The sequence below is a fragment of the Papio anubis genome, chromosome 15 (assembly GCF_008728515.1).
Source record: "Papio anubis isolate 15944 chromosome 15, Panubis1.0, whole genome shotgun sequence".
NCBI classification, from domain to species: Eukaryota; Metazoa; Chordata; class Mammalia; order Primates; family Cercopithecidae; genus Papio; species Papio anubis.
In genome coordinates, this window is record NC_044990.1 from 88242297 (window position 1) to 88259494 (window position 17198).

At 43.6% G+C, this 17198-nt stretch overlaps 1 protein-coding gene across 1 annotated transcript in view; it reads right to left on the minus strand.

Moving 5' to 3' along the window:
• Window positions 1-1771: 1771 nt before the first annotated feature.
• The window catches only part of COL4A1 (collagen type IV alpha 1 chain), a 153284-nt gene continuing 137857 nt past the window's right edge, over window positions 1772-17198 (minus strand). The window contains exons 47-52 of the mRNA XM_021929770.2: window positions 15852-15950; window positions 14622-14834; window positions 13609-13786; window positions 8015-8129; window positions 5213-5385; window positions 1772-3255 (exon numbers count right to left, since the gene is read on the minus strand). Of these exons, the coding sequence (XP_021785462.1) occupies window positions 3174-3255; window positions 5213-5385; window positions 8015-8129; window positions 13609-13786; window positions 14622-14834; window positions 15852-15950 (860 nt within the window). The 3' untranslated portion in view covers window positions 1772-3173. The remainder of the gene's footprint in view (window positions 3256-5212; window positions 5386-8014; window positions 8130-13608; window positions 13787-14621; window positions 14835-15851; window positions 15951-17198) is intronic.

Sequence of the window (17198 nt, forward strand, 5' to 3'; positions counted from 1 at the left end):
AAATTTTTAAAAAGACTGAGCAAAGGTTTAACAGACACTTTAAAAAAAAAAAAAAAAAAAGGATATACGAGATATACAGACAGCCAAAAACTGTTCAACATCATTAATCATTAGAGAAATGCAAATTAACCATAGTTAATGCCACTATATACTTGTGAGAAGACCACACACACACACACAAATTGCTGGCAATGCCAAATACTGGAGGGGATGTGGAGCCACTGGAGCTCCCACTGGTTGCTGGAGGAAAGGCAGCATGGTGCAGCCATCCTAGAAGATGGTTTGGCAGCTCCTTAGAACATTAAATGCATACTTCCCCTATGACACAGCTGTCTTAGTACTGGGCATTTATCCTAAAGTAATGAAGACTTACATTCACAGGCAAACCTGAATGTGAATGTTTATTCCTATTTATAATCACCAAAACCCAGAAACAACCCAAATATCCTTCAACAGGTGAATAGGTAAGTGAAGGGTGGTATGTGTATAAAATGCCATCCCGCTCAGCAATAGAAAGGAATAAACTATTGATACACATAACGACTTGAAGGAATGTCAGATACATTATGCTGAGTAAAAGAAGACAGTTTCAAGTCTATTCTTCCATTCTTGAATAGACGATCTATGATGGGGGAGAGTTCCATGGTTGATGACCAGGTTAGGGTGCCTGACTGTTCTACATAGTACAGGTTTGAAGGTTTTTAGGTGATGAAACTGTTCTGCGTGCTGATTTGGTCATGGGTATGTGAACCTATTTGTAAGTTCACAATTCATAGAACTGTACATCAAAATAAGTCAGTTTTACTGTAAGTTAATTTAAAAAACATAAAAACTGCTTTCCGAATAATGGGTATAAGATGCATGGGATTTGAATATTGAGATCTACAGTGTCATATTATCTTCTTTGTACTTTCCTAGAGATACTAAATTGCATATAACAGACATGATAAATGAACTTTATACATATATATATATATAGCGTACAAAATTTTGTACGCAAAATATATCTACATGTACGAAATGCTCTAAAGTGGCTCTTAATAACTTCAGTTACCTCTCAGTAACTTCAGTAGAAACTAAGCCTAATGATTTTAATTTTCTTCGCTACCCTTCCATATACTAAGGAGACCAAAGAACACTTTTCACTGTTTTTGTCAGAAGTGCGGAAAAGGTGGCGAATCGGGTCCCTGCCGCATGACCTGCCTGGAGCACTGTGCTGCATGCTCACATTCTGTCCTTTGTCTTCACCATGGCTCTGATGGGTGAGTTAACTGAGAACATCACCATATTGAGAGCTTTTTTCTGAGTATTCAGTCACACACTCATTCTCCGTGGACTATATTCTCATCCAGTTCAAACTGAAGCTTCAGTCATTAGGGAAAAGAGATCTGTCATCCTTTTTTTTTTTTTGCTACATCAAGTAATACTTGGAATCCAGCCCTCTGCTTCACTCCTAATATAACTAAAATCTCAGTTCTAACCCCCCAGTGGATTCACACTTAATGGCTATATATGCGTGCTATTCATCTCTGTTTATCTTGTATTTAACCAATGCCTGGGAAGTGGCATTTATACAGTGAATGAATGGATGGATGGAGAGATGGATGACAGCTGTCTTGGGGGACAGATGGAAGGATGCAAAGGAGGGAGTGAGGAGGCGACGAAAGAGGAAGAGATGGAGAACACCAATCTTTTTTTCCTTGTTGTAGTCACTATAAATCACCCCCAGTCTGTGACTCTCATTTGGAAGAAGTGCAAAATGAAAATGATCTAAGGTATGCAAAGCTTACAAATTTATTAGCAGCTTGTGCAGTAAGTTTCTTTTAATGCGTCTGTGGCAATACTAGCAACAAATTAATAAAAGCTTAATTTTTATACAAATAGTTTTATTACAAATTTGAATTCTTAAGAAATACACATTTAAAGAAATTACATAAAAGGCCTTAGTAGTCTTAAAAATGTTTTGGAGACTTTTAGTGAACTGTCATTTCAGGCCTAGTGGTCCGAATCTGCCCTCCTGCGGTCCATGCGATGCCCTGCTGAGGTCTGTGAACACAGCTCGTGACAAACCACGGAAATGGCCCCAATGTGCTTACGTGTGAAAATACTGATACTGTGATTCAACAGAGCTGTTTGTCAAGCCGGGATGCAGAATGAGGAATACTAATGAAATGACGGCCTTTAAGGTTGCTGCTTTTGAAGTCAAGTCATTCAGTTTGTGATTAGTGTTTAAAACCCTGAAAATATTTAATACAGAATAAAAACAATAAGCTCAAAGTACATGTTTCACTATAATAGACACCATATTCATGAACCTGGGCTTGGTTTTGGCAATACATAATTTTTGGTTTAGAAGTGAACAATGAAAACGGATGTTTCACATTCAATATCCTAGTCTTTATAAACCTACGTTAAAGGACAGCACAGTCTTTCAAAGGAAAAAAACTATGTAAGCTTTATTTTAACAGTGGAAGTCAAACTAAACCTTGATCTGCCTAATTGCTGACATCTATATAAATTACTAATATATATATATATATTTAATTTTCGACTATTTTTGGACCATCTTTATTCCACAGGAAAATTGTGATTTCTGCAAAAGCAGCTGCATAGTACCACACAGAGCAGAAAGACAGAAATTTATATTTGGGGGTTGGAAGATATGGCTACTGAGTCTGTAATTCCATTTGGAGGTTCAAAAAACCATTTTTACATTGCTATTATTTGTACAGACCAAGGGACCTAAATTTTGAAACAGCTAGACAGTGATATAAACAAACATTTATCTCTGGGGGTAGAAAATTAATTATAATACAAGAATGAAAATGGGCAAACAGTATGGAAGGCACCCACACCTCCTAGCACCCTTTGGTTTTCTGATGGAGTTCTCACTTCACACATCAGTGCATTGGATTGCAGAAAATATTGATATTTTATTTCATCAAAAGTGCCATTTGGTATGCCACTATTGAAAGCTTATCGCTGTCTTTTTCTCCTTCAGCAAGTAGAGGTCAATGAAGCAGGGTGTGTTAGTTACGCAAATTCCTATAAGGCACTTTACGGTTTTCATACTGGACAGTGAGGTACACAGGATATATTTCTAGGGTTCGTTGCTGTTAACAAAAAGAAGAAGAAGTAGCACCATGTTGTGACATTAGCTGACTCAGGCTTCATTATGTTCTTCTCATACAGACTTGGCAGCGGCTGACGTGCGTGCGCAGCTCCCCTGCCTTCAAGGTGGACGGCGTGGGCTTCCTAAAATACAACACAGAGACAGACCATTAGCCATCATTTCACAACACATCAGAAACATGGCAGTCCTGCCCTGCTCAGAAATGTCTAAGGGGTCGGCCCAGCCCCTGGCATCAGGCCCCAACCTGGTACCACCCAGTGACTGCTGTCCACCTTACCATGAGCAGGTATGTGCTGGGTGCAGGGCACACAGAACACTGAGGGTTACCTACCACCTGCACACCCAGGCCCTAACACCTGCCCCAGTGCCCACAGCCCCTTAGGGCAGAGCTGAAGTCCCGCCACATCGGTCTGGCTCCGAAGCCTTCGCCATTCCCCTCTGTGCCACCTGCCTCCTTGTACTACAATTTCACTTTTGGTCCTTTCTCCTCCATTAGATCATAAACTCCTCCAAGGTAAGAAGAAGATATTATTCTTCTCTGCAACACTTTACACACACAGTAAATGTTCACTAAATATTTGTGGAATGATGTGATGAGTAATAAATCTGGAGTAATTCCCTAGACCTCAAAATACTTTTATAACTTTTGAAGGATTTCTGTGGTCTGCTTTGAGGCCAAAAAGAGGGAAAGACATTTAATGTCCCAAATGTTTCTCAAGCTTAGAAACTCTGCATTATTTTGATTGTTGAAAAGGTAAAATCTGAACTAAAATTGGTACTGAGAAAATTCTATTAAAATTTTTAAAAAATAAAATTAAATTAAAATAGCCATTTATGAGAGTGCCTCATCCTAAAATTGAGGCCGCTTGTTTTAGCAACTTTTGGTGCAAATTCCAGTACCCTCAAGTTTATTATTTAAATTAATGGGATCTTACCTAATTTGCTTTGGGAAAACATTTTAGTTTATTGTATCAGGCTGCTGGTTAAAAAAAAAAACAAAACCCATCATTACCAATCAACCCTATAAGAGGACACTGCAGGGGCTGAGGCATGAACAAAGTGTGCTCATTTTGGTAGTGAATGGCTAAACTCTATCTGCAGCATTGATGTCAAGTTTCCAGTGCCTTGAAAGGCTCCAATAAACCACCAGTTAGGCACGCGGCACTTTTTGGATGAGTAACGAATTAGAGGAGTGAGTATGTCGTTCTGTCTCTTACTATCTAAGCTAGAAAGAGACAGGATCACAGCAGAGTTCCATATGATTCTCTCCAAAAAGGTGAAGACGAAAGGCTTATCTCCAGGGGTGAGAAGCACTTGTTTTGGAAACGAACAGTAAGCAGCTGTGCCAGCTCCGTCAGCCTCCTGCACCGTCAGCCTCCTGCACCGTCAGCCTCCTGCACTGTCAGCCTCCTGCACCGTCAGCCTCCTGCACTGGCTCCAGCAGGGCTGCAGCTGGGGCTCTGGACAGAGGATTCATTATGCGCTCCTGGCCTTCGGGGACCGGCCCGGCTCCCAGTCAACTCCAGCAAGGTTAGTAGCCACTTGGGACAGTCATTTTAAAGGTGAGATTTTGGTAATGGAAAAGGAAGGAAGGGTCTTCCCTCTCAATTTCAGCTGAATTTGTGCTGAAATGAATTTTTATTTGCACAAGTCTAAAAAAATACCTTGTGAAGTCACTCAGAACTTACACCAAGTGTACATTACGATCGGTGTTATAAATGGCATGAAAATGAATGCTGCTCACTTCTTTTCCCCGGGATTATTAAATATACTGTATTTCAAACATGCTCTGTTTGGAGATTTCAGTTGCTTTAATTACATTTTAGTACATTCACCTAGAAAAAATGGAAAGTGACCTTTTTCTTTCACGGTTCTTCAGTTTATGAAAAAATTAAACCTATGACTCAAGGTCTGCCTTTGAAAATCGTCTCGGTGATCTGCCCATGTCGAACAGCAGCAAATGTTCGTTACATTTGTTCTTCGAGACTTTGCTTTGGACGATGTTATGGATCGTGGATGATTAAAAAATAAAGTCACAAAGGGGCCAGCACCCTGCAAAAAAGCAGCGCTCCCACTTACTTGAACATCTCGCTCCTCTCTATGGTGGCGAGCCAAAAGCTGTAAGCATTTGCGTAGTAATTACAGGTCCCACGGCCGTGACACTCGATGAATGGCGCACTTCTAAACTCCTCCAGACAGGAGCCAGGGGACGCCAGGGCTTGGCCAGAGCCTTCTGCACCGGCGCTGGTGTGCTGCGGGACAGACAAGCCGTGAGTCAGAGGTTCCCTCCTCAAACACTGGGAGAGATCGATCCTTCCCAGGAAGGTGCCGGGGTGTCCCTCTGGAAAGCCACACACTGCAGCCTCATGTGGTCACCACAAGACACACTCTGTGCCCAAATTCTCGGGCTGGCCGCCGAGCCAGTGCCTGCATGGCTGGGGCCCCATAGTGCTCAACATGGCCCCAGGGATCATCTAACGGCTGCTCCCCAAATAGATGACCAGCCCAGCTTTATTAGAGTTTAAAGAAGAGCTCACTATGTATTAGATTTGAAACACTCCAACCCATTCTAACATGGGGCATGAGACAACAGCCAAAATGTTCAAATAATGTTGCAAACAACGGATGTGGAATCAGATTTTACAAATGCATTCCTGTATTTGCTATATTTGAGGCTATTTATCTTAAGGTAAAGAATAATCATTCAATTTTTTTTTTCTTTAAAAAGAGAGAAAAACAAGAGTAAGAGAAAAAAATAGCGACTACTATAACTTTATCAAATTGCATTTTGGTCTAGCAGGTTTAAGTAGGACCTTCCTGTACTCAGAAATCAAGACCTTAAAATGAATGACATACAACCTTGACTAAGACATTACGACAGATCCCCATGACTATTATTTCAGATATGGGAAATGTGAACTCTGGAATTTTGGAGACACAAGGGACCTTTGAGGATAAGGCTAACTCCACTGATTCCCAGAAGAGAACAGTCTGGGATCTGACCAGGATCACACAGCTTGAAGGCAGAGCAGAGGCAAGGACAGGGACTTCCAGACCAGAGCCATCGTCCTGAGAACTCAGAGGAGGTGCTGGGAGACACTGTTCTCTAGAACGTCATTATTTTTGTTTGCTCCTGATTTCGAGAAATTATGGGCAATCACTGTTTCAGGTCTTTGTGACACCCGGACAAGGGTTTGGGGTGACAACGGCTTTCCCGTGGTTCCTCAATGCAACTCCGGACTTTCCCTGACACACAGAGATTCCACTCAGTATTTCTTATAATTATGGAGCGGCAAATCCAATCTACCTTTTAATGAAAATGGCATGCTTATATCATTGTTAGTGTCCTGATTTCTCTATACTGCATGTTCAACCTTTTTGGCTCTCTCGATAAAGTAGTTACAATGCAGCACTTCAAATTATTGGAACAACCTGTTAATCTGGTGGTGGTGCTGCAACGTGAAGAGTCTAACTGCAGTACAATCAACCCAGCAAATCATACAATCAAACTTGTATATGTGCACAAACATTTTAAAAATTGCTTTCCTGCCAACTTTTTCTACACTTGGAAAAATGCGTAGAAAAGCACAAGAAAAATCCAGTAGAAGGAAATCGCAATGGTGGGCACCTCGCACACAGCACGTCCGGAAGGTGGAGCAGAGACCCTCCACATGGCTGGGGCGCAGGGCAGACGCCACACCACCCATCAGTTTTCTCGTTATCTTCGCTCAGCGTCCTCACTCAAACATTAAAAAAAATGTTTTCCTGCCAATTTTTTCTACAATTGGAATAATTTACAGAAGAAAATAGCTATGAAGCCCTGTCCCCTGTCAGTCAGATGATAAATAATGTTCATCTGTGGGTCAAATGTACAACTCGCCCATTCCTGACAGTGTGAAGATGGGACTAGGACTTCCAGTGATAATGCAGATGTGTGTGCAGAGTCGTTTACTGGGAATTGGCAAATTCCGGGATAACTCTGATCTTACAAGTTCACGACTTGTATATATTTAATCAATACTGCCAACTGAGGTAACAGAAGAAAACAAGCTACAATGAGCGTATCAAACAGGGGCCTTGTTTTCCGTTTCAATTGACTTTTGTGGGGAAGGGAAGCCCTGGGGCTAGGAGAGCAGTCCTTGCCCCGTGGGAAGGGTCCCAGGCAGCACTGGCCCAGGAGAGCCTTCGTGGAGGCCACAGCCAGCCCTCGGGTGTTCTCTCCCTAACTCAAGCTTCTGCTTTCCAGCTCGTTCGTGTTGTAGTAGAATGTGTACTCCCTATGTGCAGGCTCTCTTCCTCCTTTCCCTGAAAGAGGCCTCGACTTTGTGTAGAGAAGCTGGTCATATAGAGAAGCTGGTCACATGGAGAAGCTGGTTTTATAGAGAAGCTGCTCATATGGAGAAACTGGTCATATACAGAAGCTGTTCACATAGAGAATGTGGTCATGTAGAGAAGCTGCTCACAGAGAGAAGCTGGTCATATGGAGAAGCTGCTCATAGAGAGAAGCTGGTTGTATGGAGAAGCAGGTTGTATAGAGAAGCTGTTCATATTGCTGGTGCTGGAACAGAGCTGTAGAGCACCTGAGTGGAGCAGCCACAGGGAAGCAGAGGCCTGGGCCTGCATTTCCAGGAAGATGCTCATCCCAGCTACCCCGGCTCTGAGCAGAGGAGTGTTCTGGCTGGTGCTGGAGACCCCTGCTGTCACCAGGCAGAGCAGGCCAGGCTTCCAGGCATGCTTTGGAAGGGGACGGTTGGAGGAAGAAGGAGGGGCTTAAGCAGCGAGATGCAGAGAACCCCGAGGTATGGAGGCACCAGACAGAGGCGACTATGGGGCGAAAGTGGGGCTCTTCCCAGGATACACAGCGTCTCCCCAGACACTTACCATCACAAAAGAGTAGCCGATCCACAGCGAGGACCACCCGCTGGGGCACGGTGGGATCTGAATGGTCTGACTGTGCACGGCCATCACCATGGCGGGCGCCTCACACACAGCACACCTGGAAGTGGAGCAGAGACACTCAGCACAGCAGGGCGCAGGGCAGAGGCCGCCCTCCATGCACTGCCCCATGACCAACACTCAACGCCCTCACTCAGTCTTTCTGGTCCAATTACATATTAAGTGGGAAACGTGCCCATTGCTTAGACTCAGGTTTAGCACCTCCCTGTTGGTTTTATAAGCCTATCTCAGGATTAAAACATTCAATTCAAAAATAGAGCAGGATGGCCGGGTGCGGTGGCTCATGTCTATAATCCCAGCACTTTGGGAGGCCAAGGCAGGCGAATCATCTGAGGTCAGGAGTTCAAGTCCAGCCTGACCAACATGGAGAAACCCTGTCTCTACTAAAAATACAAAAAATTAGCTGGGCGTGGTGGCACATGCCTGTAATCCCAGCTACTCAGGAGGCTGAGGCAGGAGAATCGCTTGAACCTGGGAGGTGGAGGTTGCAGTGAGCTGAGATCGTGTCAATGCACTCCAGCCTGGGCAACAAGAGTGAAACTCCATCTCAAAAAAAGAAGAAAAAATTAGAGCAGGACACAGGCCTGTACTCCCGGCTACTAGGGAGGCTGAGGCAGAAGAACTGCCTGAGGCCAGGAGTTCAAGGCTGCAGGGAGCTATGTTTGGCCTGCCTGTGTGCCACTGCTCTCTGACCTGGGCAACAAAGCGAGACCTGCCTCTAAAAAATTGTTTAAAAAATAGATCCAACACGAGTTATTTAACTGTCTGTCTCGAAGAAGGGAAAAATAGGAAGGCAAAGCTCTAACAGTGGCTCTCCCGGAGGGGCTGGGGTTACAGGCGGCTTTTCTTCTTCGGGCATTTGAGTGTTTTCCAATCTTTCGACAATGAGTATGTATTTCCACAAGCACAATAAATGCTTCAGAAAAAATGCTGGTGAAATCCAAGAGCTACTCCTTTTGGAATGCAACAGTTTGTTTGAAGCTATGAATAATCTTTAGTATAAAAAATGCACTTAGTGAGTTGAGTAACTAAGACAAATAATGCATGCTTTAATGAACTTGAGGCTGCATGTCCACGTGGGCCTCTTGCGGGAAACTTGTTTTCTGGTCTGCCCCCTTGGCTCAGCTGTCCAAGGTCTGAGGCCATCAGTATCCACTGCAGCTGAAGTGACCCGCAGAGGACCCTCCCAAGGACAGGATGCCCCTCAAGCCAGGCTGATTCAGCTCAGGCTTGGGACTGTCCCAGAAATAAATTAACACAGCACAGTGCTCTGACTAAGACCCTTTCAATGAAGGGAACCCTTGATGGTGGGATAATGCTTTGTTTTAAAAAAAAAAATTAAACAGCAACAGTGAATAATTACATTCGAGTCACAAAATGAACAGAGTGTTAACAATGCTGATAAATGACTATAAACGGTGTTAATAATTATACCTAGTTATATTGGGACATTTGCATGAAAGTGGATCAGAAGGGGGAATAGGGCTGAATGAGTCATTTGATTTTCCATGGACATGTGTGTGTGTGTGCGTGTGTGTATGTGTGGTGTGTGCAATTTTCTATTTTATTCACCCAAATGCAGATGAATTAAAAGGTTCACTTAAACAACAGTGACTGAAATTGGCCTCATACATCTGCCACCATCTGTTTGCTAGACACAGACCTAGAAATACAGCCTGGAGCGAAGCGTTTTGTCTTTTTCAGACGGTCTCTGGGCTGAGGGCTTCAAGGGTCTATAGAGAGGGTGGTCCTGCCCCATTGCAGGCTTAAAGAGCTGTGTGATTCCTTAAAATTCACATGGCCACATTCTCCATATTGCATATGAAGAAACTAAGGCCAGGGTTAGTTGTGTCCAAGACAGAACTAAAATGCACTTCTCCTTGCTCTCAATCCAGTGGTCTTTTCGTCAGAGCAATTAGCAATCAGTATTTCTCTCGTGAGTCTTGACTGCAGAAAGCTAGAAAGTACTTAGAAAATGGTGCCCTGCTATCAGGATGAAAGCAGTAAAATTGCCACCTTTTCTGCTCAAAATGAAGGCTTTTGTGTCATTTGCTGTTTCTAAAATTTAGCTTTCGGACCTCCCTAAAGGGAAGACCTGGGAAGGAACCTGTAAGTCCTGAGAAGTCGTGGGAAACCACTAAGTTCAGTAACCATGGAAACCTGCCTGCTCACAGACAGGGACAAAGGGGCAGCCTCTCTACAACAGGGAAGTAGAGGCAGACTTGATGCAAAGGCAGCGGCTTCAAGTACACGCCTGGGAAGGTCTCTTCCTGCTGAGCTTCGAGATGTCAACTAACAGACGTAAAAATCTGGAAATGTAAAGTCCTGGGACATTCCAGGACTTTCTGGTCCAATTACACATGAAGTGGGAAATGCCATGCCCCTTGCGTAGACTCTAAGGTTTAGCAGCTCCAAGTTGGTTTTACAAGCCCGTCTGAGGATTAAAACATACAGAAACCTCAGACTCTTGGTGCCCACAGACCAGGGCTGTTTTACTGAAAGGAATGCATCCAGAGCAATGCCGGTCTCAGACACGCAGCTTCTCTGAGACCTGTTTTTGGAATACCACCAAGGCATGCCAGAGCTCCTGTCAAGGAGCTCAGAATCAAGGTCAAATGTTAACGTCAAGAAAGTAAATAGGAAACATACCAATGAACAGTCTTTTTCTACCTGTTGTGTAAAGGAAGCTAAAAAGAGAAACCCACAAAAGTTGTTACTTTTCCTTCTAGTTATCAGGCATGGTTCTGAGCAAGAAAAGTCTCAAAACAGTCAATATCTGGCAGCCACTCGCACAGGTGAAGTATTGCCTGCATTCTGAAAAGCGCCATTCAGGAAGTGTCATGAATGATATTCTCCATTTTAACATCAATAAAATAAGTTTTCTCATAGTTCAAAAAAAAAAAATCTAAGAAAACGGTCAGTAGATAGTTTAATGTAAGGGGATTAAAGACCTAAGATTTTCCCACATAGGAGGCGCCTTCCAGCCCTCTGGTCCATGGCCCCACGTGACATAGCTCTCTCACTAAACTGTGATCTGCCAGGACCTGCCTGGCATATAACCCTAGTCTTCCCCGAAACAGGGCATGTTCATCTAATGAAAGGAGTTGGGCTAAAGGCACAGCCTAGGGCAGCTGGGCAGGAGCTCCAGGGGTGATTCCAAGCATCTGCTTCCCTTTTCCCTTTTCTCTTGAATGCAGGGCACTTCTTAGCTGATACTGCTACATCTTTCTTCATATTCAAAGACTGCTGATTTCTTTAAAGGGAATATAAAAACCTTTAAATATTTTTATTATCTTAATACGTAAAAAGTAAAATTACAGAATAGCTTCTTAGTCAAATGAATTTGTTCACTGGCCACTTTCCTATTATTTCTGAGTGTTTCTAAGCAATAACCTTTTTTTTTTTTTTTTGAGACAGGGTTTTGCTCTTGTCACCTAGGCTGGAGTGCAATGGTGCGATCCTGGTTCACTGTAACCTCCGCCTACTATGTTCAAGCAATTCTCCTGCCTCAGCCTCCCGAGTAGCTGGGATTACAGGCATGCAACACCACAACTAGCTAATTTTTGTATTTTTAGTAGAGATGGAATTTCACCATGCTGGCCAGGCTGGTCTCGAACTCCTGATCTCAGGTGATCCACCTGCCGTGGCCTCCCAAAGTGCTGGGATTACAGGCGTGAGCCACTGCACCTGGCCAGCAATAAACTTGTAATTAGAAGGAAAGAGGCAAAGAGAGGACAGTCATGTTACTTTCAGTCGTAATAATTTCAGTTTCCCATCTTACTTCCTATCAGGGAGGCTCCTGGGGTCTGAAAACATACTTCAGATATTAGTGCGGATAAACACTTAAGGGAAATCGCTGAGCCAAACACATGCATTTTCAATGGGTACAATATCACCCAAGGGAGCAAAAGTTGGTGGCACTGGGAGTGTGTGTATTATTGTATAATTTTTAAATGTATAAATCTGTATAATTTTATGTATAAAGCACAGATAGACATACAATACACAAACAGAGGACATATACAGTATGTCTGCGGTACTACAATTTCACAGGGGCCACCTCACACCCATTGGGATGGCTACTATCAAAAAGGCAGAAAACGACATGTGCTGGTGAGGACGTGGAGCAACTGGAACCCTGTGCACTGTGGCAGGAATGTAAAGGGTGCGGCCACTGTGGAAAACAGCATGGAGGTTTCTCAAATAACTAAAAATAGAATTACCATATGATCCCACAATTCTACTTCTGGGTATACATCCAGAAAAATTAAAAGCAGGCTCTCAAAGAAATATTTTCACACCCATGTTCATAGCAGCATTGTTCGCAATAGCTGAGGTGTGGACAAAACCCAAGTGTCCATTGACAGAGGAATGGATCAACAAAACGTGGCACCTACACACAACAAAATATTATTTGGCCCTAAGTACGAAAGAAATCCTATCACACGCTATAATGTAGATGAACCTTGAGGACATTATGCTGAGTGAAATAGGCCAGTGACAAAAGGCAAAATATCATATGATTCCACTTACATGAGGTGTCTACAGGGGTCAAATTCACAGGGACAGAAAGTAAAATTGGGGTCACCAGAGGAGGGATATGGTGTCAGTGTTTAATAGGGACAGTTTGAGTTTGGGAAAATGAAAAAGTTCTGGAGACCGATGGTGGTGATGGTTAAACAACAATGCACATGTACTTAATGCCACTGAACTGCACACTGAAAAATTATTAAGATGGTAAATTTTACGTTATGTGCATTTTACCAAAATTAAAAATAATTTCTAAAAAAATTCATAGGGGCAGGGATGATTCAGAAAACAGTGTCTTCAAAGGCTCCTTGGGGAAGTTACTATTTTTTAAAAAAGAAAGATTGAGAAACACTGTTCCGACACTGGCTGAAGAATCCAGTGACATCACTTTGCTTATAGGAGGAAAGCTAACCAGCACAGTGAGGAGGTAAAACAGAAATTCTCTCTGCAAGCCCGGTATTATCTCACCATGGTTCTGCACCATAATTTTAAAACACAATAACTGACTTTTTATTTTTTTGCTTTTTGAGACAGGGTCTCACTCTGTTGCTCAGGCTGGAGTGCAGTGGCGTGGTCTCAGCTCACTACAGCCCCAACATCCCAGGCTTAAGGGATCCTTCCTCAGCCTCCCTCGTAGCTGGAAGCATAGGCTCGCGCCACCACACCCAGCTAACTTTTGTATTTTTTGGAGAGATGAAGTCTCGTCATGTTGCCCAGGCTGGTCTTGAACTCCCGGGCTCAAGCGATCCTCTCGCCTCAGCCTCCCAAAGTGCTGGAATTACAGGCACCAGCCACTGCACCCAGCCAACTGACTTTTACGTCAAGTAATTTTTATGGTTGATTTCCATTACAAAACTCAGATATCACAAATAATAAACTAAATGGCAATGGATTGAATGTTTTGGAGAAAAATAGAAAAAATACGTTTGTCCAGACTAGACACTTTTCCTCTTCAATTATGCATTTGTTCCTACAAATGCTCGACTCACCTACTAATAAAGGGTCTTATGTTGTCCCCCGTGATGGGTGCCATTGACATGGGCATGGGCTCGGGGGTGGACAGCCAGTATGAGTAGTCATTTCGTGATGCAAAGTTGCACACGTTGTTAATGTTGCAGAACAGGAAGGGCATTGTGCTGAACTTGCGCAGGCAGCTGCCGGCCGTGCCTAGACAAGGGAGAAGACAATGTGAGATGTTTTCTTTATAATTCACAATCTATCTCTATGTAAAGTAGATTTCAGCTGGACAACAAGCAAAAACATGTAATCAACATAATCACGGAAATGGAAATGTATAAAAGATTCTGTAGGACATTTTTGATGAAAGGAAACAAAACCAGTTTACCAGCACAAAGAAACCTTTTCCTAAAGCTGAATTCTAGAAGGAACTTAACATACGGTTCATTATACAATGGACAGTAACAAATTGGGCAATGTCTTTAACAATAGTTTTGCAGAAAATGCAGAGATGCTCTTTCTATAGCAGCTTGCTGATTCTAACCCTGATAAAAGTTAAAGGTAGAGAAAATTAAAACACAGTTTGCTGGAGGTTATCTGGGGCAGACTAAGATAATGAGGACAGATATGTAGCTTTCTGCTGACCTAAACTAGAGGAGCAGAGCTCAAAGCTCAGCAGCCGTACAGAATTTCAGACAGGATAACGTGGACATTTTTTACAAAGAGCAATGGTTAAGTTGCATGAATGCAAGATATTAAGTGCACTCCAGGAATCTTGATCCTACTTGATAATTTGAAGATGAGATCTAAAGTTTTATTAATTTAAAGATTTTTGAACATTCAGTCTCCACATTTCTTGGCTTGCCATTAGTAACACAGCAGCTGTTGAACTGATTATTTGTAATCAATGGAGAGAAATGGGGCCGGGCTGCTTTTTCACTGGCTACTGCCCTCAGTGCAGCAGCAGACGCGAGTCCAGCGCTGCGCACCAAAGGCACTCAACACACCTACACTGAATGGATGTGTGGATCTGCAGGCTTCTTACCCAAGTCCTGGCCATGGGCCCGTTCGTTGCCTTGCACGTAGAGCAAAGAGTACCCATGGTAAAGAATTTTGGTCCCAGAAGGACACTGTGGGTCATCTATTGTTTGACTGTGCCTGGTCACAAGGAAGCCGTGATCAACAGATGGGGTGCCTGGGGGCCCCATGGACCCTGGCAACCCATCGGGGCCTGGTGGACCTGGAAATCCTCTTGGACCTGGAAGACAGGAGACAAATTAGTTTCTCTAATTGCAAACACGCTCCCCTGAAGGCTTTCAAAATCATTTGCTCCAAAGAGTTTTCAATATTTTATATTTCCACAAAGTATCCTACCTATTCATGTTACCAAAAAAGTCTAAAAAGAATGCATGGCTAACTAAATACAGCCGCCTGCCTCCTTCGTGGTGTCTTGACTTTTTCTTTTCACCTGCCACCTCAAAACATTTTTATACGCACAGTCCTTGGTGCAGAGCAGATGCCTGAACAATTCAGTTCAATGAATATGTGACATATATGAAAATGGACATATGAATAAATGAAAATGAATGACGTGACTCTGTGCATGTCATTCACATGGAAGTGTGGGGCTCCTGTTGCGGAGGATTATCACAGAATTATTAAACAACCTCATCTTAAGGCATTTTCTCTTCTATAGCAGCCCAAAGCCTACGTGTGGAAATGGAGCAGTAGGGGACCTCTCAGGCAAGGCCTGCTTCTGTCCCCTCTCTAACTGTGCCATGTGCCAAACTGTGCGCAGGTCAGCTGGGCTGAGCTCTTTGTTCAGTTAGTCAGCAGCCTCAGCCTTGTGCATCACAGCCTTCATGGAACACTCGAGTGTCCCTTCTCCTAAGGAAGGAGATCAAGTTTATCCCATGCCTTTGGGCCAGAGATGGCATTATACTCATTTCGACTTTCCCTTGTCTTTTGCTGAAATAGAATTTTCATAGCTGCAGCTCACATCCCACTTAGGAAACCACATGGGCCGCCACTATTGGCTGCCTTTCAACAACATCTGGGAAGCGTATGCTTTGATCAATATCTGTCTCTACACAGAAAGAAGGACACTTCCTCAGCTCTTCTGTTTGATCCTATTTCTTCTAAGAAACAGACTTCTTCGGAAATCTGTCAAGTAATACACCCAACTTCATTTTGCTGCCCCCCCATGCCTGGGTCTGCTGCTTCTGTCCCAAAGATCCCGGTCGAGGGTAATTAGGTTGGAAGTCTCACAACCTACCAGTAGGCCCGGTAGGTCCCATCTCTCCTTTCTGGCCCGGGGCACCGTCGAACCCAGGAATACCTGGAGGTCCAGGTATACCCACCAATCCTGTAACACCTGAGGCAGAGGAAAAATGATTTATGATCCCGTATGGCAGTAAGCTGTATCTCTTTCTTCCCTTCTTAAATGTCTTTTCAGTGTTCAAGGAGGCAAGCGTAGTCTCACTGCAGACGAGAACGTTTTCTTGGACAGCCAGGAGCTGCTTCCCACAAAGCCGAGTACAGACTTGGCAGAAGCAGCTGGATATTCAGCTGGGGGTGTGTTTGGCCACCTCGTTCTGAGTTCTCCCTGGTTTCTCGCTGTTTGGCAGATTGGTTTGGAGAAGGCAGGTGATGTGGAGGGAATGGGAGACTGGATAAGCCTTTCCCTCTCGGCCATACACTGGGGTCTCAATTTTTAGGCAAAGATATACTGACACGGACAGTTTTTTGTTTTCATGTACATAGCTTATTCTTTTTCTTCTTCTTTTTTTTTTTTTTTTTTTGAGACAGGGTCTCGCTCTGTCACCCAGGCTGGAGTGCAGTGGTGTGACCACCGCTCACTGCAGCCTCAACCTCCCGGGTTCAAGCGATTCTCCTACCTCAGCTTCCCGAGTAGCTGGGACTACAGGCATGCACCACCATCCCTGGCTAATTTTTTTTATTATTATTATTTTGTAGAGATAGACTCTCCCTATGTTGCCGAGGCTGGTCTTGAACTCCTGGGCTCAAGTGATCCTCCCACCTCAGCCTCCCAAAATGCCAGCATTACATAGGTGTGACCCAGTGAGCCTGGCCAGCTTATTCTTAAGTATCTTTAAATTTTCATTGATGCTACCTTTCAACTTTAAATGTTTTCATTCTCCTTTACTTCCCACCCACTCCTTATAAGTAGCTCTTAAAATAGGAGATGTTTAGCTCAAATAAGCAGAAGACTAGGTTAAGGTTTTGGGAAATAACAGAGAATGGTACAGACGGTGCCGATCAGGCAGAGCTCCTGGACGCATGGATGGACAGCACCGATCGTTACCATTCCAGATTGCTACCTGCCACCCCCATCTGGAGCGGGAGGCAGGAGGGGGAAGGTAATGATCTGGTTCTTTGAGCCCATGTTTTTCTAACTGAACACAGATGTGTTGTTATATGTTCCTCTAGCTTTTCCTGGATTTTCTTCTGGATTTTTTTTAGGCCCCTTTAAAAATGTCATAGGTTTTGATATGCATTGAAGGGAGGTTAAGAAACTCATATTCATATGTGTGTGTATAATCATTACCCAGAAACTTATTTTAGATACATGGGTGAGGAGGAACTCTGCCCACCACCCCTC